The sequence below is a fragment of the Megascapheus bottae genome, chromosome 9 (assembly GCF_031878675.1).
Source record: "Megascapheus bottae isolate mThoBot1 chromosome 9, mThoBot2.hap1, whole genome shotgun sequence".
Classification (NCBI taxonomy): domain Eukaryota; kingdom Metazoa; phylum Chordata; class Mammalia; order Rodentia; family Geomyidae; genus Megascapheus; species Megascapheus bottae.
The window spans coordinates 61,841,971-61,865,145 of record NC_143517.1 but is presented as its reverse complement, the minus strand read 5'-3'; the positions used below and the strand labels follow the sequence as shown (position 1 = coordinate 61,865,145).

Genomic DNA, 23,175 nt, shown 5'->3' with positions numbered 1-23,175 from the left:
ATAAATAACTTACTAGTATTTTTTTTTTTGCCAGTCCTGGACTTAAGCTCAGGGCCTGAGCACTGTCCTTGGATTTTCTCAAGGCTAGAGCTCTACCACTTGGGCCTCAGCACCACTTCCGGCTTTTTTCTATGAATGTGGTGCCGAGGAATTGAACCCGGTCTTTTGCATGCTAGGCAGGCACTCTACCACTAGGCCAAAATTCCGGCCCCTTATTAGTTATTTTAAGGATTTCTACTTAAAAAGTGTATTTCCAACTCATACACATAAGCAGAGCGAAACTTTTAACAACTTGTAAATGGGACGTCCAATTTGCTAGTTGCTAACAAAGTCAATTAATACAGATTTGGCAATTTTAGGAGGGGGTCAGAATCTTTGCTTTACATAATATACGTGTTGGCATAAGATTTAAACCTACATGATTCAAACATAACTTCAACATATTATGTAGAGGTGATTTCACATAGCATTATTTCATGAGCCCGTATTTTGACTGCGACCCCATATTTGAGGTCAGGTATGGAATTTTCCACTTATCCTGTCAGCGCTGAAAAGTTTTGGCCCCTGGAGGATTTCAGACTTTTAAATTAGGGATAACAACAAGAACAAATGCGCATTACTTTCACCATGTTCACCAGAACTGAGGGAGATGAGTACTATGGGATGCAAAGGTGTTCTGACAGAATGCTAGGCCTCACCACTATTCCCAGGGGAGGGATTCTAATGCTCCACTTCTGTAAAAACAAAGACACAAATTCAACGTCCAGACACATTGTCTTCAACACAAATGAAAGATGATAGCATCAATTGTGAAGCAGACATTAGCAAATTTACTCCACACATGTAATATAGGCACTATTTTTGTATTTTAATATGCAGATTTAAGCAACTACCCACAATATGACCTCTGCTAAAGCTTTTCATTTATCAATAAATTTTTGACAGAGTTAATGCATCACAAGTAAATACACAGGATTATATTTATGTTGATCTTTGGCACATTTGTCAAGTTGGAGAATCTCAAAGGCAATAAAAATTTGACTGCTTTGCACATTCTTTTCAAAACATAAGGCCGCAAAAAGGCAAGATGAAATATTAGGATATGAGGAATAGTTTTAATAAAATTTTACATACAGTACCTTACATATAGAACAGTGTGTTTGCAAATTTAAATAATATCTGAATGTACAGTGGCATGTATTCTTATCAAAGATAAATTCAAGTTCACTGTCTATCAGTTCTAAAATGCATTTATACAGATCGCTAGAACTGATAAACAGAATGAGGCATAAAATATTCAAGTGTTATATGTCATCAAATGGCCTCCTCTTAACAGTCTTTTCCCCCCTTAAAAAATTTCAAAACCTGTACATACATTTTTAATTTTTAAAAAGTCTGTTAAAAGGCAACATTTCATGTTAACCACCAATTTGTAGAGTCTATAGTAATAAAACTAGATATGTGTAATATAAATATGTGTTGGCTATGTACATGTTGAGTGTTTAAAACAAGCATACACACTTATGCAAACTGGCTTATGTAGCACTGGGGGCACACACAATTCATGTGAGGACTGGCAGACAGTAGGACCTAGGCTCAAAATCCAGCAAGAGCTAAGACAGCAACTTAGTTGCCTTTGGTTTCAGAAAAATCTGTCCATTTGCGATCAAAGCTAAAAGTTTGAGTGCATGTGTTTTATTTAAAAATAAAATCCATCTTCCAAAACAAACCTTTTCCAGTATTCCACTACTAGCAGTTTAAAAAAATCCACGGCCACAAATTATTTTATTTCTCACTCCTCATCCCAGCTGAGGTTATTTATAATTTTTTTTTCTGAAGGCAAACATCAAGCACATCCAGGATCCAACAGTTATGCTGAAGCCTGAACATTGCCATTCAACTATATATGTGATATATGTGGCATAAAGGCTTCGGATGGACTCATGGTATCATGTAAGACTTGGGGTGGGAGAATGCCCACAATATTTAAATCCTCTGTCCAGCAGTATCATCAACATTTGGCACATGGGATCTTTCTGCAAGCTAGTTTGTTTTTAATGAGCTTAGTGCCTGCAGCAAATTTCAATTATTTGGTGCTTTTTTAAAAAAATACATTCATAATGAAGTAAGAATTCCACAATTGTTTTCCCCAAAAGTGAGACTTCTAAACTGTCAGTTTTCTGATTAAATACATTCATCACCCAAGAAACAACTCATGATCCTATGGAAGTTTAAATAACCTAAATTTCAGTGCAGCTGGATCCAACTGCTGAGAAGGCAGTTCTTGGAGCAACCTTGTAGAACTCTCCAGAATTTAAATTTCCACTAATTTTAATTTTGGCCAAATGCTGGTTTATAAACATAGATCTTTCTACTAAAAACTATATAAATGCACCATATTTCTTTCTACAAATATTTTAAATTTAATATAAGCAACTATTCAAAATTCCTGCCGATTGGACTCCCTTCATATAGATTACATTCTAATTCTATTTCATTGATCCTTGGCATACAAAACATTGTCATCTGCAGCTTGCTTATATTTTTAATATTCACTTCCTTGATAAAATTGCTGTTTGTTTTTCTTTCAAGGTGCCATCTTATTGACATTACAAATCAGTAAATGACCAAACATTACTAAGCTTTTTAAGTATATACTTAGTAATCATGGGAATAATAAAAATGATCGGACTGGAGAGCCATACTCTTGTCACTAAGTGTTGACTATTGTCATACAGAGCAAAGAGTTGCTATTTGCTGTACTTTGCCCATGTCAATTAAGAGCTGTTTTATGTGACGTTTAAGTTGGGGCAGTCTTGCGAGAGGATCTGGTGGCTCCAACTCCCCCGTAAAATCAAGCCAGCTCTCCAGAACTAAAAGAAAGAAAAGAACAAATTTAAATAACTTCTGGAAGAATAGTTAGAAAATGGTGTTATTAGCAGGTTGGAATAGTGATTGAGATAGTTCACATCCGTCTTCAGAAGGTCAATACACTCAAGCCATTTTGTGTGAGGCTCAGTGGTGTTTATATCCACACAACAGCGATACAGTCTCACTGAGTAACTTTTATCTGGCATTGACAATTTTATTTTTCAATGCTAGGAATTGATTCTGGAGCTCTATGTCCACTAAACAGGTGCTCTATGATTAAGCTAAATCATCAGCCCCATGTTTCTTTTATATATAAGTTAGTTTTATTTTGTATGTCTCCTTCTCCTCTTTTTCTGGAATACAAAACAACAGTTCCTTGTGTCTGATCCAAGCATTCTATTAAGTTAGATTTAAATCATCTCTACCCAGCCTTCCTTTTTAATATACTATGTGAAGGTTATTCCTTTACTCCTTTTTAATTTTTTCTCTTTCTTTTTTCTATCCCTTATGGTTTATCCTCTGTTGGTGCCTGATGTATTGTACATACATTTATTTGTTTATTTGAATCAGGGAAGGGTAGGGGAAAAACAAGATGATGAGACAAAGGATGGATGAACCAGAGTAACAGTGATAGTCACAAAACAAAATGTTATCTCTCATCTCTTTTGCTGTCCCTTGGTTATTTCATATTGTTACAGTATCTCACTTCATTACCTGATATATTGGATATATTTGTAGTTGGTTATTTGAAATTGGATAGGGAAGGGGGAAAAACGAGATGAGGGGTGGGGGTGGGGGGAGGGAAATGGGGACCAAGACATGCGAAAGGGTATCAATGTATGGGAATTAATGCACTATCTATCTGGCAAATATCATGTAACCCTTCTATTAATTACAATAAAAATATATGAAAAAAAAACAAAAAAACCCCAAAATATTGGAAATGAACTCTACAACTTGGGAGGGGGTAGGGGAAGGGAAGTGGAGATAAAACATGGAAAGGGGTAACAATGTTCATGAAGTAATGTACTCACTACTTAACGAATGTAAATGTAATTGTAACCCCTCTACACATCACTCTGATAAATTTTAAAAGGAAAAGTGCTTTTTTCAGCTCTACTACTATTTCATTATCACTTTTTTAATGCAAGTGCACTACAATTCTAGTTTTTGTTGTTTCCTTTGGAAATATGGTATCAAGTCAGGCTGTATTTTATTTCTTCAAAAATCTACAAAAAACATCAAACTAACTCTACAACCAGGTTAAAACCCCAGTGGAGCATGCTTCTTCAGCAAGGGAGCACCATCATCAAGGGGTGCGCAAGGCAGGAGGCAGGGTTCAACCTAGGAGTGGTGAGGTGTCCCACGCTCTCACTAGAACAAAAGAAAACGAAAGTAGGGGGAATTTAAGAGTCAAAATGAATAAAAAAAACATGGACTGGTAATCCAATAACCACTTGACTCTGATTTCTCAAATATAAAATGGGGATATTTGTCTTGCTTATATTTCAGGGCTCCAAAGTGATGGCAATTTTTTTGAAAATTTGTATGCAGCTGGGCATGGTGGCTCATACCTGTAACCCTAGCTACTCAGGAGGCTGAGATCTGAGGATTGAGGTTCAATACAAAGCCGAGAGACTCTTATCTCCAATTAATCATTAGAAAATGGGAAGTGGGACTGTGGCTCAAGGGTAGGGTGGTAGCCTTGAGCTGAAGAGCTCAGGGACAGCGCCCAGGCCAGAATTTAAGCCCCATGTCCCCCCCCCACACACACACACAAAGAAAATTTGTATGCAAACATAAGGGTTAGCTATTTAACTTGGGGAGCAGTTAAATTCCATTTACCCAATACTAACCATGTTTTCCCTCCTATGTCAAATATGCTTATACTTGTTATACTGATTTCAAGAGAAAAAATAGCTCAATGAAAGCATAAATATTCAATAAATGTTGTATACTGAGCTTGGCAGTTGATAAGCAGTATTTAATAAATATGCATCTTACAAAAATAAACACTAACATATACCCAGTCACTGTGCCTTGAGCCTAAAAGACCCTAGATGAGCTCATATAGTACAAAGAGAGAGGGAAGGCCCTGCAGGTTTGGAGAAGAGCTGTAGTTTTTATCACATAATTAAATAGTTTTAAACAACTTCTTTGTAATGACATTGAACATACTATATTAACTGCACATTAGTTCTTTATTAAATTACCATCCATCTCTTTTTCTATGAGGTCCATCCTGCTGGTGACTTCATTCTGCACATTTTCTATGTGTGTAAGGAGATTGAGCTGCCACTGAAGATGTGAGTCTCCTGGGTCCTCAGTGCTTCTTTTATCATTATAAACAGATGCCTTGTTTCCTAAAGTTGAGTTCTTCTTCACAAGACCAGTAGAAAAAAACAAAACATACCAAACTGGTTGAAAAACAATGTCAAAAGAGAAAGGTACATTAAAAACCTTATTGCCCACATCTGTGCAATCCAATTTGACTCCTCAGGATGTCTTTAAAGAAAGTCCAAGTGCATGATCAAATTACATGTAGTGGTCCTTGTAAGTATATTTCTTGTTCCACAAAGCCCATGGGTAATACATATGACATTAGGTAAATGTGTTTCAATAAAACATGATAAATGAAGTAATTAATCCTATTCTTCTATAATGGACCATTTCCTTTTACAATTAACTTCAAATGATAACATTAATGAAGTAAGGGCCAAGTAATGGGAAAACAAAGGAAACTGGTGAATACAAACAGAAAGTCTAGTTCACAAAACAGGACTTTACTGTCATAGTTACACCAAGACAATAAGGGAAGTATCTAAAGTATTTAAGTAATCTACAAATTTCAAGAATGAAAGCTGCTAAACACACACACACATGTACACATGCACGAATGCACGCATGCACACACACAGAGAACTTGAATTTTCAGGAGATAATATTATAAAGGAGATATACTAATCTGACAAGAAAACTTGCAACAAATTTCATGAAAGTAAAGTTTTTCAAATTGTTATATCCTTACCTGCAATAGTTACTCGGAAAATAAATAAATTTAAAGTGGCTATGTTAATTGAAAAATCAATAGAATATAAAAGGCCCACCCCATCAAGGATGAAAACATTTACAAATATTCAATCTGAATATACCCACAAAAAATTCAGCTTATTACATAATGGAATTAATGCACATTTACAGATATGCTAAGTAATTTTAAAAGACAAGGGTTATTATGTTTTCTAAAATACATAGAGTATTATTATACCCCTATTAACTTTCATGTTCTTTGATACAGACATTTTCTCCTGGAATACAAGATGCCTCATTAGCATTCAGAGGCATTTACATATGCTTGTAAAATGAAAACTTTTGTTAAGATAGCCATTTTTATGAGTTATACCAATTGTGAATTAGTTGCAACTCATGTTTAATTGGATGGCATTTTTGAGCAGAAAAAAGAAAATGTATCTTTTATAGATACCTGTTTCAGGCAGTTTAGTATTAATTTTATAAACTTTCCATCTTTATTCCAAGTGAAATTGTTTTACCTTTTCTGGAATTCCATGCTCTTTTGCTGAATACTGGAAATGGCTTGTAGCTCCCAGGTGGAATTCTTGCTCTTCTTCAAAACTGCTGACATCATCATCAGAGCTCCCAAGGTCTACAAGAGATTTGTGGTCCTGACCAAAACTCTGTGGCTTTTGATAGCTATGCTCACTTGTTATATAAGTTCCTTCCATTCTCAGGGGAAAATGAGGTGGTTCTTTATGGTTCTGTATGTGTTTCTTCTCTTCTAAATTAGATGTGTCTTGAATTGTGATTTTTTTCTCCATTCCAGCTATTATTTGATCTTGGTCTTTTCGTTTTCCAGAACATGCCCACAGATGAAGGTCAGGATGATGTTTATTCCTTAAAACAAAGTGAAGAAAGAAGAAGCTAAGGAAAACATAAACAAAACAAAACAAACCTGGTACAAACTTAAGACCATAATACATTTCAAGTCCAGGTTAATAGGAGGTTAGGAGCCAACACAAAACGGAAAAAGATTTTAAGTTAGCTCACTCCAGCATTTCATCCAAAATAAGATTCTCTCAATTTTAAAGAAATGATACCCACATGAGCAAGAATGAACATACTTCCGTTGATCATTAATGCTGTTACTTTATACATATTTTCCTACATACTTTATATTGCACGATACCAAAATTTTTACACCTATAATTTAAAGATATTTACTCAAAGAAAAAGCAGAAACTTTTGGTTAAAGAATTCCAAGTACAGACAGAGAGAAAGCAAACTTCTAATCCTTCATGGCAATCATATATGAGGTATGATCTTCTAGACATTTACATACATGTAAAATTATTTTTGAACAGATAAGCATCCATTCTTTCTTCTTATACAGTTGGAACTTTTACAGTCTGCCATTTTCCTATGTTACGGACACCTTGCCACAGAAGTACAAACAGATTTCCCTTACTTAGTGGCTGAATAGTACTTTCTTACCCATCTGGCCTAGTTAACAAATTGCCTAGTAATAGATGTATTTGCATGCATGTACCCAGGTAAATGTACAGATTTGGAACTGATGAACAGCATGCATGTCTAATTATACTATGCAACTAGCTTCCAAAGGGAGTGTACTATTCACATCTGACCATGGGTTTACAATGATGTCTGCTTAACTCATGTTCACTAAATAAATGTGCATGATGCTTTGCAGTTAACTGAACAGTCATAAAAACTCTGATCTAAGTAAAAAAAAACAGGATTCCCTTTATTAGAGCTTAAGTGAAATAAAGGTAATTAGAAGTCAAACCTTTCCAAAGGTTCAGTAAAGCTGTAAATTAATACCATGTAAATTAAAGTCAAGTTATTTTTCATCTAGCACTACTCACGTATTATTTCTGAAATTATATACTATCTTTTAGATTTCTATTTATTTTGGTTTTGAGACAGTCTTTTTCTCCCTAGCTTAACTATTTTTATTAGCATATATTAGCAGTACCATTGTGATGATTCTCTAGATGTGTAGTTCAAGTTCATATGCTCTTTTATGTTCCCTAATTCCCCTTCATTCTCTACTTTTTCAAACATGGTTTGGTGGGTTTCACTAGTTCATTTTCCTCTCTCTCTCTCTCTCTTTCTCTTTATATATATATAATACATATACATGCTTGTAAATATATGTATATATACACACAGAATTATGTATATATGTAATATGTAATCTTCTTTACCTCCTAATAGACTCTTTTCCTCTTTCCTCTTCCACTGTTTCCCCCAGTGGAAGACTTTAGACTTATGTACTATTATCATCACTTTCAGCACTTGGCATGTAGCACTTTATACATAGTTCAGACAGAACTCAAACTTAGGATCTTCCTGCTGCACCCTCTCTAGTGCAAGGATTACAGGTGTGTGCCACCACACCTGGATCTCTAATAGTTTATTTTTCCTTTTTGTGCTAATACTCAAGAGTTTTGTGCACTTGCTTGGCCTTTTTTATGCAAGGCTATCATTTTTTTAGTAAGATATTTTTATTATGCTCTTTGTGATTTTTTCATATATTTTTATTGTAATTAATAGAAGGGTTACATGATATTTGCCAGACAGAAGGTGCATTAATTCACATACATTGAATGTCATTTTTATTACAAGTCACTGCTTCAGTTGGATTTATAATAATTTAATAATTAACTAGAAAATGCTCATTTAAAATTCTCAACTAATAGAAGAAATGGTAGGAAAAGGTGGATTTGTAATAATGCAGTACATAAATACTGCTATTACCTCTCAGGAGCAAGGATGAGTGATAGAATCTGCTTCACAACTCATCTTAAAATGAAGTAGTATATTGTTACATATTATTTTGAGGATTAACTCAAATCTCACATAAAAACACCAATTTCTGACAAATAATAAGTAAGCTCTCATTAAGTATCCACAATGATAATGCCTATTATTATTAGAAATGTTAATATAAGGTTATAAGCATACAAGGCAGAAATGGCGCAGCTAAAATAATATAATTATAAATGCAGAACTCATAATTATAACTAGAAGGAAGAGAAACTAGGTTTTATTCATTTTTTTAAAGGACTGATTATTTTAAGCCACTCCTTTAGGTTTTAGCATTTACATGGCCCATTATGTTTTTGTTTTTTGGCCATTATTGGGGTTTGAACTCAGGAATTTGCCTTCTCCTCTCTTGGTTTTTCTTTTTTAGTTTTGTTTTGCTAGTCCTGGGGCTTAAACTCAGGGCCTGGGAGCTATCCCTGAGCTTCTTTGTGTTCAAGGCTAGTGCCCTACCACTGGAGCCACAGCACCACTTCTGGCTTTTTCTGAGTAGTTTACTGGAAATAAAAGTCTCACGGACGTTCTAGCCTAATCTGGCTTCAAATAGTCACTCTTCAGATCTCAGCCTCCCGAGTAACTAGGGTTAGAGGTATCAGCCACTGGCACCTAGCCTCCCTTATCTGTTTCTTTGCTTCTCTTATGGCTAATGTTCTATCACTTGAGTCAAGCCTCCACTTCTAGAGTTTTTCTGGTTAGCTGGAGATTAGAATCTCAAGGACTTTTCTTCTTCTTCCTCCTCCTCCTCCTCCTCCTCCTCCTCCTCCTTCTTTTTCCTTCACTGGCTTTGAACCATCTTCAGATCTTAGTTTCCTGAGAAGCTAGGATTATAGATGTGAGTCACAAGTGCCCAGCTTTCAAGGCCTTTTAATTAAAAAATCTATAAAACTAAATCACATTTCACCTAATCAGTTCTTGATTACTTACTTCTGTATAGTAAACTAGGGATATAATGCTAAAAGAAATCTGTGGTTCACCTGGAGCAGATAGACACAAAAAAGCTAAGGGCACCTGTCAGTATGCATGGAGCTTCCCAGCTGCCATGATCACATCTAGTAGGGCAAGAAACAATGTGAATTCACCTGCTAGGTAAGCCAGTGGTGGAAGGGTATGGTTTTGAGTAAAATCTTGTCATACAAGAAAAAAGCATGCTTCACTCAGGATTTAGACAGATATTTGGGGAAAACGTTTAGGAAAGAAGGTATGGCAGCAAAATACTTATTATCACGATACGACTTGAGTATATGCTGGAGAGCTCAGACCTTTTTTTACTGGGCAACAGGAAAACTAAGATACTAAAAGAGACAATCCTGTTTTTATTTTTCACTAAAATCATACTGGCAACCAAATAAAGAATAAATTGGAACAGAATAAGACTGGAGCCCCAGGGAATTGAAGGGCTAAGACAGTATCTGTGGGAGGAGCGAACAAAGGTCAGAGAGACACTCAGGAACTACAAGGGGACAATATGTAGACTCAGGAATGAAGACAGGAAGGGAAAGGGCCAAGCTTCTGGACAGATGAGTTCAAAGGAAGAAAATCTTGTGAAGAACTTTTTTTTATTTTTATTTTTTGCTGGCACTGAAGTTTGAAATTAGGGTGTTACATTTTCAAGGCAAACACTCTACAACTAGAGAGCTTTAATTTACTTCTCGAAAGTGCAATATGTCTTTTTTTTATTGTAATTAGTAAAAGGGTTACATGATATTTGCCAGATAGAAGGTGCATTAATTCACATACATTGATACCCTTTCACATGTCTTGGTACCCATTTCCCTCGCAATATGTCTTTTTTGTCAGGCCTGGCCTCAGATCTCAATGCCTCCCACACAGTTAGAATTACAGATCTGAACCACCATGCCTGGCTTTATCTATTGAGTCTTGCTAACTTTTATTGGCTTCAAACCTGGCTTCATCCCCAAAGTAGCCAGTATTACAGGCATGAGGCCATTATGGCAGGCATTAACAGGAATTACAAGCAAAGCTTTGAGTAACATTTTGATATCTTAATGAAAGGGGCTCATTTTGGCTTTTGTTCCAGGGATAAGTATTGGGGCTAAAGGCAATTGGGTACCAGTATTGAATCTACCTCATTAATCAGGAATATACTCACCTTCTCTAGAATCCCTCTTGCCTTCCCAGCAATCCTGAAAGGGCACAGAGGACGCAGGCTCATCACAGCACTATACTTAATTTTGCGCGCCTGGTAAGCATATAAGACTGCAACTAATCTGATAAATGTGGTATCAATCTTTAATCTCACTCACTTAATCTAGCTATAAACTTGGTCATCTAAAAGTTACTCATTTGTCCTTTTAAAAAGTTGGCTTCATTTAAATATCAATTCTGGATCATCACATGCTACTTTGTTTTTTATTTTCACATTTATGTCTAGTTGATTTTTACTCAAATGTATATTAACATGTGGCCCTCCCCAGCCCTTCACTTACTTTAGAATTCCAATCTTCAGCTGTAATCCGTGCAGCACTTCTGTCACACCATACACATCAGCAAGCAGATGATGTGTGGAAACTATCTTTTTGGCATTGAGATGAGAGTAATTTTCTTTTAAAAATGATAACCCACACATTCTCCCATTATTCAACCAGTCCTTATCATAACGATATTTTGCACTCCACCTCTGACCTGTAATGAAGTTGACATTAAAGTTACAGAGAATGCTACTTGTTTAGGTCTCCCTTCCACTGCTACTCAATGAATAAAGCAAGGTTTGAAGCTAAGAGTGGATTTACAACCAGAATAAGACAATGCTGGATGAAGCAGTGCTGAGAGAAGGATCCTTCCACAGCTCCCATGTGTCAGCCTACCTAACGAGGAGCTGCTCCATTTTGGATGTGGTCAGAGGCCGACAGACCTGCAAAGGGAAGCCTGACTCTTGCTTTCAGTTTCAGACATCAGTCACTTGTCTTCTAAACTGGCTAAAAGGGCTGAACAAAAAGTACAAGGTTTCTTCTTAATTATGCTGTCTTCAAATAAAATGGGGCCATAGTTGAGCAAATAAGGACCTCATCTACATGGTTATGATTTCACAGAATCCTCTATTATCCCAGATTCAATGTAAACTATATACTGTTACATTCATTAGATGCTCTGTGTCTGTGTCCATACTATGAGACAAGTGAGGGCATAGTTTGTTCGAAACATTTATCTTTTCACAATGTGAGGCAAGTAAAAGGTATCCAATTGCTATGGATGAGTGTCTAGATACATATACATATATATATTTTTCTTTTTTTTACCAAATAAGCACAATGAATAGCCTACATAGAGATCAGAAACGTCTCTTGCTTCTATTTTTTTCTTGTTTTTCTTCAGTATATATACAACAATTAATTTGCCTTTTATTTGAAATTACTCCTTTTCTGTCTTTGGGCTGGAATTATATATAAGAAACTTGCCTCTAGTCATGGAGAAGGCACAACAGACCAGAAGTCAAAAATTTCATTCTACCTCAGTCAGCTATGACTACTGATTTCCCTTTACCCACAGCACACAGCTTTCATTACCCTTGCTGTATAAGAGATTGTATGGTTATCACTGATCTATGAGTTAGATATATAGCATTACCAGAAACTTCTTTAAAACCATATTAGGAGAAGGTAAGTGAGGCCTTCCAGTTCATTCAAAAAACTATAAATAACCTTAGTCAAAACCACTATACAGGGTTAGACAAAAGCTAGTTCTTTGACAGGAAGAAGCCACATTTTCCTTTTCAGTAATGAGTAGTGACTGTGTTGGTAAGTCATTAACATAAAACTATAACAATGAGAAAGCATTTGAAGTCTTAGTAAAACAAGTAAGAGTGTAACTATCAAGAATTAGCATTGCCTTCTGCAGTGGGTCTTTGAACAGCACCAGCCATCAGCACATACAGACCTGGAGGGTCCCGGCAGACGTAGCAGATATACTGCTCTGGAATGCTCTCCTCCAGCAGCCCCATGCACACACTGTGTTGCCAGCATAGACACTCTTCACACTGCCAGAGAACAGAAGACACATACAGTGCTGTCTGAAATGGTCCCTACTCCCCAGCAAGGACCCATACCCTGTCTTTCAATTAGCTGGCTTGCTTTCTTGAAACTGACAGTTCAAGTCCTATGCAATATAACAAAAGCAAGACATGATTTAAGATAAAATGAATCTTTGAAACAGTCAACTAATTCAAGAACTTCCGTTTGATGCACCTTTTACAAGTGGTTAAAAAAATTACTTAGGCTATAAAATGCCAGAATCTCACTCCTCTATTTCTCACTAATTTCTGCAGTAACAACTTTTTAAAAACACCATTCTCGGTTGACGATTGAGATCAGTGGAAGATGGCAGCGGCTCAGCATGAGTCTTTCTGAGCTCTTGCCAAGATACCAATTCTAGCATTGTAGAGGAAAGTTCATACCCAAAGATCCATCCTAAGTAAGCTTTAGCACCACAGAGATCTCAGCCAGAGAGGAGAAAGGCAGGAAACCAGAGCAAGAAGACAGCGTGGAGCAGCATTAACTGCTCGGAGCTACTGTGGAGACAAAGCCTCCCTCCGGAACCTGAGCAGACAGCACTTCTCAGCAAAGCAGGCCTGCCGGCTCCAGACAGAGCCCAGAGCCATCACTGGCCTGTGGCGCAGACCTGCCAGCTTCACGGAATCAGAAAATCCAGCAATTTGTGAGTACCTTCATGGAGAAGTTTCCACTTCAGTTCATGGAAAGGCATTGGAAAAAAATCCCCTCCCCCAACAGCCGAAAGCAGCGCCACCTTGACTGCTGGCAAAGACCTGGCCACACCAACCGGAGCCTGAGAAGTGGTGCTGGCAGCGCCATCATTCAAAAGGACAAAGGTTTTCCCAGAGGCAGCTTAGCCAGATGTCCGCCCCCAGTCCTAGCGGAAGTTCCTCCTCCTGGACGGGGCTGCTTAAACAAAGCCACTTGCAGCTCCACCAGCTTTTTTTTTCCGTCCAAACAAGCAAACTGATCAGAAAAACCACAAAGCCAAATCTCAGGAGAAAGGCTTTTTAAAGTATTTGGATCCCAAATTTAGTGGAGACACTAGTTTCATACCCCATTCCCCCCACAAAAAAATAAACTGAAGAATACCCCCTTTTTTCATTTGCATTTTTATGTGGTTTTTTTTTTTTGCCATTTGACCTCCACCATTTTTTTTTATTATGATTCTTTCCACTTTTTTTTCCCACTTTCCTTCTGCCATTGTGGTCATACCTAGAAACATAGTGACAGCACTGGGTACAGACTGGATACAAATAATATTTTAATTGATACAGTCACCTACTTTTTAATCTGTTGGTTCTTAACCCTAGTATTTCTTGTCTAAGAACGCAAATTGTGTGGGATCTTCCCTTTTTTCCTACTTTAAAAATTTTTTTATCATTGATCTCTCCTATATATACCTTCCTCTTTTCTATGTATATATTTTATATATTCTTCATACTACTCTTCTTATTTTCATAAGTTTTATCTTATTTTTTATAATTTTGTACTCAATTATTTTACCCTTCTATCATGTTAAGTCAATTACCCCTTTTCTTCATTACTATATTAATCTTACACTTCTACATTACTCTTTTCTTACCTCCCATCTTGTCTTTCATACTATTTTTCTATCTCTGGTCCTCTGTTCATCCTTCAACTTTTAGAATGCATGGATCTACAGTTGATGGTTGTTCAGCAATACTGTACACCTAGGTGTTCAATTATATTGTAGGTCCAGAGGGACTTAAGGACTTAAATACAATAGAGATTGGATTGTGGGGTTTTTTTTGTTGTTGTTAAAAAAACGCTAACCGGTGGTGATATTAGATTTGTATGTAAATGCAAAAAAAAGAGAGAGAACGTGATAATACCAATCTAAAGAAGACGGAATCTCCAGGGTTGAAGATAATCTAGTAGGTATAAAGAACAAAAAATGAGTCAAACCAAATCTAGGAAATATGAGGGAACACTTCAGGAGGTCCAAGATACAATTAGGAAGCCTAATTTAAGGCTGATTGGTATTGAGGAGGGCCTGGAGAAAGAGGTCAATGGCACTGGAAATATACTGCAGGGAATCATCTCAGAGAACTTCCCAAAAATCCAGAAAGGCAGGCCCAACCAGATACAAGAAGCTTTTAGAACCCCTAACAGACCTGACCAGAAAAGGACATCCCACCGCCACATTATAATCCATACAGGATCAATAGAGACCAAAGAAAGATCCTAAAAGCAGCCAGGGAGAAGAGAACAATCAACTACAAAGGAAAACAAATCAGAACAACCACAATTTTTCAGCAGAGACCATGCAAGCAAGAAGAGATTGGAAGGATATACGTCATGCCCCTAAAACAACTACCAGCCAAGAACACTCTACCAAGCTAAGCTCTCATTCAGAACTGAGGAAACAATAAAAACCTTCCATTCCAAAAAAAGTTGCAACATTACATAGCAACCAAACCAGCATTACAGAAAATTCTCAAAGAAGTTCTGCACATAGAAAACCAACACAAATGTGATTCTGAAAAAGAAATGGCACCTAAAAATCATACCAGCTAAGTACCTCAAGAACTGTCAAGCCACAGGCCCTAATGAAAGCTTTTAACAATGGCAGAAACTAGTAATCATCTTCAATATCAATGGACATAATTCTCCAAATAAATGGCATAGACTGTCTAGTTGGATCAAAAAGCAAGATCCATCGTTCTGCTGTCTTCAAGAGACACATCTTCCACAAAAAAAAAAAAAAAAAAAAAACGAACATTTTTTGAAAGTGAGAGGCTGGAATAATGTTTATTGAAGCTAACCAAATCCATAAACAGGCTGGGGTTGCCATTCTCATATCAGATAAAATAGACTTCAAACTAAAATTAGTGAGAAAAGACAAAGAAGGTTATTGCATACTATTAAAGAGATCTCGTCTCCAGGTGGACATAACCATCCTAAATATCTACACACCTAATCCCAGAGCACTGAACTTCATCAAGAAAACTTTACTTTCACTAAAACCACACACAGATAAAAACACAGTAATTGTTGACTTTAACACACCACTCTCATGTATGGATGGATCAACCAGGCAAAAACTCAACAGAGAAACCTTAGAATTGAACAACTGTATAGACCAACTAGAACTAACAGATATCTGTAGATTATTTCACCCAGCAACATCACAATATACATTTTTTTCAGCAACACATGGAACATTTTCCAAAATAGACCACATATTAGGGTATACAACAAACCTGTGCAGATTCAGAAATACTGAAATTATTCCCTGCATTCTTTCAGACCACAAGGGCATCAAATTGGAACTGAACACCAATCTCACCAATGAAAAACCTGTAACTCATGGAGATTGAAGAACACATTGTTGAATCACCAATGGGTCATCAAGAAGATCAGAACAGGCCGGGAGTTTGGCCTAGTGGTTAAAGTGCTTGCCTAGCATGCATGAAGACCTGGGTTTGATTCCTCGGTACCACATACATAGATAAAAGCCAGAAGTGGTGCTGAGGCTCAAGTGGTAGAGCTCTAGCCTTGAGAAAGTCCAAGGACAGTGCTCAGGCCCTGAGCTCAAGCCAAGGACTGGCAAAAAAAAAAAAAGATCAGAACAAAAAATTCAACAAAATATCAGCTTCTTTGGACACAGCCAAGGCAGTACTCAGAGGAAAATTTATAGCTCTGAGTGCTTACATTAAAAAATTGGAAAAATCACAAACCAACAATTTAAGGTCGCACCTTAAACTCTTGGAAAAAGAGCAACAAACCAACTCCAATCCCAGTAGAAGGAAGCAAATTATTAAAATAAAAACAGAATTGAATGAATTAGAGTCCAAAAAAAACTACAGAAAGAATCAACAAAACCAGGAGTTGGTTCATTGAAAAAATTAACAAAATTGACAGACCTTTAGCAAATCTTACTTAAAAAAAAGGGAGCACACCCAAATAAAATCACAGATGAGAATGGTAATATCATGACAGAAATGACTAGGATCCAGAGCATCAGGAGGGAATACTTTTCAAAACTTTATGCCAACAAATTTGAGAATCTAGAAGAAATGGATGAATTTCTAGGCAATATTAACATACCCACGCTGAACCAAGAAGACCTAATGCAACTATTTCAAGCACTGAAATAGAAATGGAAATAAGAGAACTTCCACCCAAGAAAAGCCTAGGGCCAGATGGATTCACAGCTGAAGTCTATAAGGTTTTCAAAGCAGAGCTCACAACAATACTCCTCAAGCTCTTCAACGAAACTGAAAATGAAGGTTCTTTGCCAAACTCATTCTATGAAGCCACTATAAATCCCAAAATGAGACAGAGATTCATCAAAGAAAGAGAATTATAGATCCATTTCTTTGATGAACATTGATGCAAAACTTCTCAACAAAATACTGGCCAGCCATCTTCAGCAACTCATCATAAAAATTATACACTATGACCAAACAGGATTCATCACAGGGATGCAAAGCTGGTTCAACATACACAAGTTAATTAATATAATTAAACATATCAACAGGAGCAAAGACAAAAATCACATGATTGTCTCAATAGATGCAGAAAAGGCATTTGACAAGATCCAACATCCCTTTATGCTAAAAGCTCTGGAGAAACTAGGAATCCATGGAACATTCCTCAGTATAAAAAAGGCTGTGTATGACAAACCCACAGCTAGCATATTTAATGGCGAAAAGCTAAAGTCATCTCCAATAAAATGAGTAATGAGACAAGGATGCCCACTCTCTCCACTCCTCTTTAACATAGTATCAGAATTCCTAACCAGAGAAATAAGGCAAGAAGCAAACATAAAGGGGATCCAAATAGGGAAAGAGAAAGTGAAACTTTCCCTCTTTGCAGATGACATGATTCTTTAAATAAAGAACCCTATAGACTCCACTCCCAAGCTGCTTGAACTGATTCAAAACTTTGGCAAGGTAGCAGGGTATAAAATTAACCCTCAAGGGGCCGGGAGTTTGGCCTAGTGGTTAAAGTGCTTGCCTAGCATGCACGAAGACCCGGGTTCGATTCCTTGGTACCACATACATAGACAAAAAGCCGGAAATGGTGCTGAGGCTCAAGTGGTAGAGTGCTAGCCTTGAGAAAGCCCAAGGACAGGGCTCAGGCCCTGAGCTCAAGCCCAGGACTGGCAAAAAAAAAAAAAAATTAACCCTCAAAAATCAACTGCCTTCCTCTACACCAACAGTAAGAGGAATGGGGCAACAATCAGGAAAGTAACTCCTTTTGCAATAGCCTCAAAGAAAATAAAGTACCTAGGAATTAACTAAGAATGTAAAGGACGTTTTTGATGAAAACTTTAAAACCCTGAAAAAGGAAATTAAAGCAGAACCGAGGAAATGAAAAATCCTCCCATGCTCCTGGATTGGAAGAATTAACATTGTGAAAATGCCAATCTTGCCAAGGGCTATCTACAAATTTAATGCAATAGCCATCAATATCCCAATGTCATTCTTTAAAGAAATAGGAAAGGCAATCCAAAATTTCATATGGAATAAGAAAAGACCCCGTCTAGCAAAAACAATTCTTAGCAGAAAGAGCAGTGCAGGAGGAATTTCAATTCCAAACTTTAGACTCTATTACAGAGCTATATTGACCAAAACAGCTTGGTACTGGCACAAGAACAGGCCTGAAGACCAATGGAATAGAACTGAGGACTCAGATATTAACCCACAGACCTATGGCCACCTAATCTTTAATAAGGGAGCCAAAAAAATAGACTGGAAGAAAGATAGCCTCTTCAACAAGGGGTGCTGGAAGAACTGGTTAAGCACCTGCAGAAAACTAAAGTTGGATCCTTCTTTGTCACCCTGTACCTGGATTAAGTCCAAATGGATCAAAGACCTTGAGATAAAAGTAGATACACTGAAAATGTTACAAGAAGGAATAGGAGATACACTAGGTCTCCTTGGCACAAGTCGAAACTTTCTTAATAAGGACCAAGAAACACAACAAATCAGAGAAAGTCTGGATAAGTGGGACTGCATTAGACTGCTGAGATTCTGTATGGCAAAGGCCATAGCTAGAAAATTAACTAGAAAGTCTACAGAGTGGGAGAAAATCTTCACTAACCATACAACAGACAAAGGCCTCATATCAACAGGTAAAAAAAATTGAATCACTCCAAAAGTAATCTCCAAAGCAAAAACCATCCCATTAAAAGATGGGCCAAATATTTAGAGTCTTCTCTGAAGAAGAAATAAGAATGGCCTATAGACACATGAAGAAATGTTTGACATCGATGGCCATAAAAGAAATGCAAATCAAAACAACTTTGAGATTCCACATCACCTTAGTTAGAATGGCCAGGATCAAGAAATCTAATAACAACAGATGCTGACAGGGATGTGGCCAGGAAGGATCACTAGGACACTGTTGGTGGGAATGTAAACTCGTTCAACCACTATGGAAAGCAGTATGATGATTCCTCAAAAACTGAACATCGAACTCCCTTTAACTCAGCAATTCCAGATCTTGACATTTGAAAGTCCAGAAACAAGGACATACTAAAGGCACTAGCACAAGGATGTTCACTGCAGCATTACTTACCATAGAGAAGATACAGAACCAATGTGGTACTTACACATTTTCTTTATTCTTGTAACTAATGACTCCACATTTTCCCCTGTGTCATTCCAAAATATAAGCTAGCTTTCCCCTTTTTTTCTGGAGATATCTTTCCTACAAGGGAAGATTGTTGACTCTTGCAATAAGTTTTCTCTTCTTTGAGAATATGGACAACTATTTCAATTTCTGCTTACTAGAGGGTAACAATTTGTTGAACACCATAGATCAGATCAGTAAGAGAAACACCATTGTGATTACATCCCTTCAAGCCGTGGTTGTTCCAGTTTACATCTAAGAATTTCATCATGAAGGTCTCAATTAAATATCCAGCAGCAATCTAAAACTTGAAGGTTTGGTGTGATGGCTAGTGCAAAGGGGAGGACATCAGATGCACTTCAAGAGCACTGAAATAATCTGGGACTACCTGGATCATGAAGCCATTCTCTTCATCCATTTCACAAATACATCGTACAATTTCATTAAGAGCATCATCTTCATCTTGAGATTCCTCAAAATTGATCGAATCAAAATCCTGATTGTACTCCTCTCCACTCAGTAGCAAACTCTCTGTTGAAGAGTCATCTAGGAACTCCATATCTGACAAGTCTAGGAGATACATAGAAAGGACACTCAGTACAGTTTTCCATTTCTTATGTCATTTTTCAGAAAGAGGGAGCTATGAAAAATGACTATAAGCTATTTAGCAAGCAAATTCTAACAAAATGTCTCAAGACGAAGGCGGCTTAGGTAATTGCTTTCTGTCCTAATACATACATTGTTGTAATAACCACTAAATTACAAAGATTATACTTAAGGCTTTAGGGATAATTAAAATTTGTATTTCCTATAAACTTTCACAAATATTTTCCTTATGATTAATCATTCACAAACTAGCTTTTTTTTGGCTGGAGAGATAAATAACTTCAAAGCAGTGAAATAGCTAGCACATAATACTATAATAGGAAGAGTACCAGACAGAGCAAAAACCTGAGAACCTATACTCTTTCATAGTACTGTCGCAGGGGATTCATAACTTGAATGAGTAACACAGCCAGGTAGCATAAAAGCCATCTAAATACTCACAGTCTAATTCTTCTTAAATATGACAAGACTCATTTAGTCTTAATTCATCAGTATTCTTTTCCTGGGGCCAGGAGTTCCCTAATGAGTTTTTAGTGTTTATTAATTTAATTTTGACAAACTGCAAGCTACCTCTGTAGAGCTCAGGTAGAGGCCTGGCATATATTTAGGCATCCAGAGTAAGAGTGAAAGAGGTAAGAAAGAAGATGAGACATAGTTTTTGGAGTCAATCAGATCAGACATAGGTTGGCAATATTTTAAAAAGATTATGCTATTTATATTTAGATATATAATATGGAGCTGAGGTTATACTTCAGTAGAACACATGCTTAGTACAGATTGTTTCAATCCCCCATATCACCAAAACAAAATATAGTATCTTAATATTCCTTCAATCAATTTCTAATCATACTTATCTATTCATCTATTCCCTGACTCAGTGTTTTGAATGTTTTACTTTTGATTTATTAACATTTATGTTTTGAAGAAAAATATTTTCTTCCCATTGAGATTTTAGGATATGCTAGAGAAAGTAAAGGCAGTAGAAACGAGATACTGGTAGAACAATGCCTATAAACTTCCGAAGAGTCAGAGGGTATGTACAGAAAATTCTTCTAATATTCCCAATATTTGATTCATTTTGAAAATTTCATCAATTGATGATCTTGCTTACTTTTTCTCTTCTTAATTCGAGTTCATGCTTTAAAAGAGCAGATTAGAATATGGATAAAAATGTTCATTTTTTAATTTCTTATGCGATACTGGGGTTTGAACACAGGGCCTAGTACTTGTTAGGCAGGGGCTCTGTGATTTGACCCATACTTTCAGCAATTTTTGCTTTACGTAGTTCTGTAAATAATTTCATGTTTTGGCTCAAGGCTAGCCTCCAACTATGATTGTCCTACCTATATTTCTTACAAACCTGGGACCACCAACATCAAGCACCACACTTAACCATTGGTTGAGATGGGTCTCAGTTTTTGTGCCAGCTGGCCTTGAAATGCAATCCTACTGATTTATGCCTCCCAAGTAGCTGGGATGATAGCTGTAAACCACCATGTGCAGTAGATAAAGAGTTTTAGAAACTGTTGCAACATATATGTGACATTAAGTGAATGACAGTCATATACATATAATACTGGATTATTTAATTAAATATATATCACTGGAAGAAATCAAGTGTGTAACTAAAGTTTCAGAATATAAACCCACAGATAATTCACAACCACTGGCTAAATTTGGGGAACTTAAAAAATGGGTCACTGAGCTGAAAGTTATATATGAAAAGTAAGTCAAGAATATTCTTATATCTACATAGGAGGAGCTATGGATACAAGGCTCTAATTGGGTACCATAAGGACATTGTTACTTTTGAACTTCTAGCCCTATTTCCTGAAATATCATTGCTAGTTTCCAAGCCAGCATTCTCAAAGTGATTCCCAAGTTTAGCATCCTTAACATAGCCTGGAAATATGTTAGAAATAAGCAATTCTAAGGAAAGACTCAGGAAATGTGGTTAGACGAACTTTTCATCTGGTTTGATACATGCTAACTTTTTTCTTTTACTTTCTAACCTTTTTATTTCTCCTGGTCCAGCACTTGATCAGAAAGGCAGGGCCAAGACAAGAAAGAATCAAGGATGCATACGCAAGACTCTTTTCATTCTGTCTCAGTTGTTCTTACTCTAGCCCCATGGCTAGCCCAGATACAGCCCAATACTCAGACAAGAGAGGTTCAGTGTGAATGTTCTAAAAGCACTGCCACAGAATTACACAGAAGCTGCATCTTGAAAAGATCTGTCCAGAAATGTTGATTGTGTTCTGTGGTAGGGCACAGACAGCCATATTTTAAAGAAGTCACAACACAATAACTATAATATTAATCATTTGGTCCAGATAAGAACCACTAGTTAAATGGGAAAAAAAGGGGGGAGTTATGTCCATTGGAAAAAAAAAGAATAGAGGTAGCAAGAAACTTTTTGTTAATCTTTTCTTCTCATCTCAAACTTACAAAAATTAAAATTTCAAAAGTGTTTGTTTTCACAGTAAAGAAAATGCTCTTCCCTTTAGTGATCTCAGGAATGAGTCAGTCCAGGAAGAGAGCATGCAGTAACAACCAGTGCAAAATAAAGTAGAACTGAGAACTACCCTCTCAGGAACTAAGAAGGGAAAAGAAAGTGAGCCCAGCTCAAGAAGATGCCAGAGCTTTACCAGAGATGAAGATCTCTTCTTTTTTTCCCTCATTTCCTGACTATGGTCTGTACTGCATTAGAGTTCTGTTCTCTAGCCTGCGCTTGGTGTTCAAAGCTGAGAGAATCTCTACTCTTATTGTACACAGTATGAGAAATGTAAGAGTACCTCAATTCTTCCACTGCAATATGGCTTGATGGCTGGAATCCAAGGACCATTTGATGGATTCTAACTCTAGGCCCTTATCAGCCTGACATAGCCTTTTGTTTTGGTAAAGGTATTTACTTCCTGACTCTGATTTACCTACTGACCTGACCATAATCCCAGATCTGTTATAGATGTATATATGAGTGGCAATACAAACTAAATTTCTTTCCTCCCTCCCTCCCTCCCTCCCCTCCCCTCCCCTCCCCTCCCCTCCCCTCCCCTTCTCTCTCTCTCTCTCTCTCTCTCTCTCTCTCTCTCTCTCTCTCTCTCTCTCTCTCTCTCTCTCTCTCTCTCTCTCTCTCTTTCTCTCTCTTCCTTTCTTTTTCTTTGCCAGTTCTGGGGCATGAATTTAGGGCCTGGGTGCTGTCCCTGAGCTTTTCTGTGCTCAA

At 37.0% G+C, this 23,175-nt stretch overlaps 1 protein-coding gene across 10 annotated transcripts in view; it reads right to left on the bottom strand.

The window, feature by feature from the left end:
- Positions 1 to 1,095: 1,095 nt before the first annotated feature.
- Phf20l1 (PHD finger protein 20 like 1) overlaps positions 1,096 to 23,175 on the bottom strand; it is an 86,501-nt gene continuing 64,421 nt past the window's right edge. For 6 of the 10 annotated variants that reach the window (XM_090339413.1, XM_090339414.1, XM_090339415.1 and 3 more), the window contains 6 exons: positions 19,735 to 19,916; positions 12,628 to 12,727; positions 11,181 to 11,376; positions 6,423 to 6,783; positions 5,085 to 5,247; positions 1,096 to 2,873 (listed from right to left, as the gene is read on the bottom strand). In XM_090339413.1, coding sequence (XP_090195539.1) covers positions 2,731 to 2,873; positions 5,085 to 5,247; positions 6,423 to 6,783; positions 11,181 to 11,376; positions 12,628 to 12,727; positions 19,735 to 19,916 — 1,145 coding nt within the window. In that variant the 3' untranslated portion in view covers positions 1,096 to 2,730. Of the gene's footprint in view, positions 2,874 to 5,084; positions 5,251 to 6,422; positions 6,784 to 11,180; positions 11,377 to 12,627; positions 12,728 to 19,734; positions 19,917 to 23,175 lie in introns of all 10 variants that reach the window. The other 4 variants (XM_090339410.1, XM_090339411.1, XM_090339417.1 and 1 more) reach the window with 1 other exon arrangement.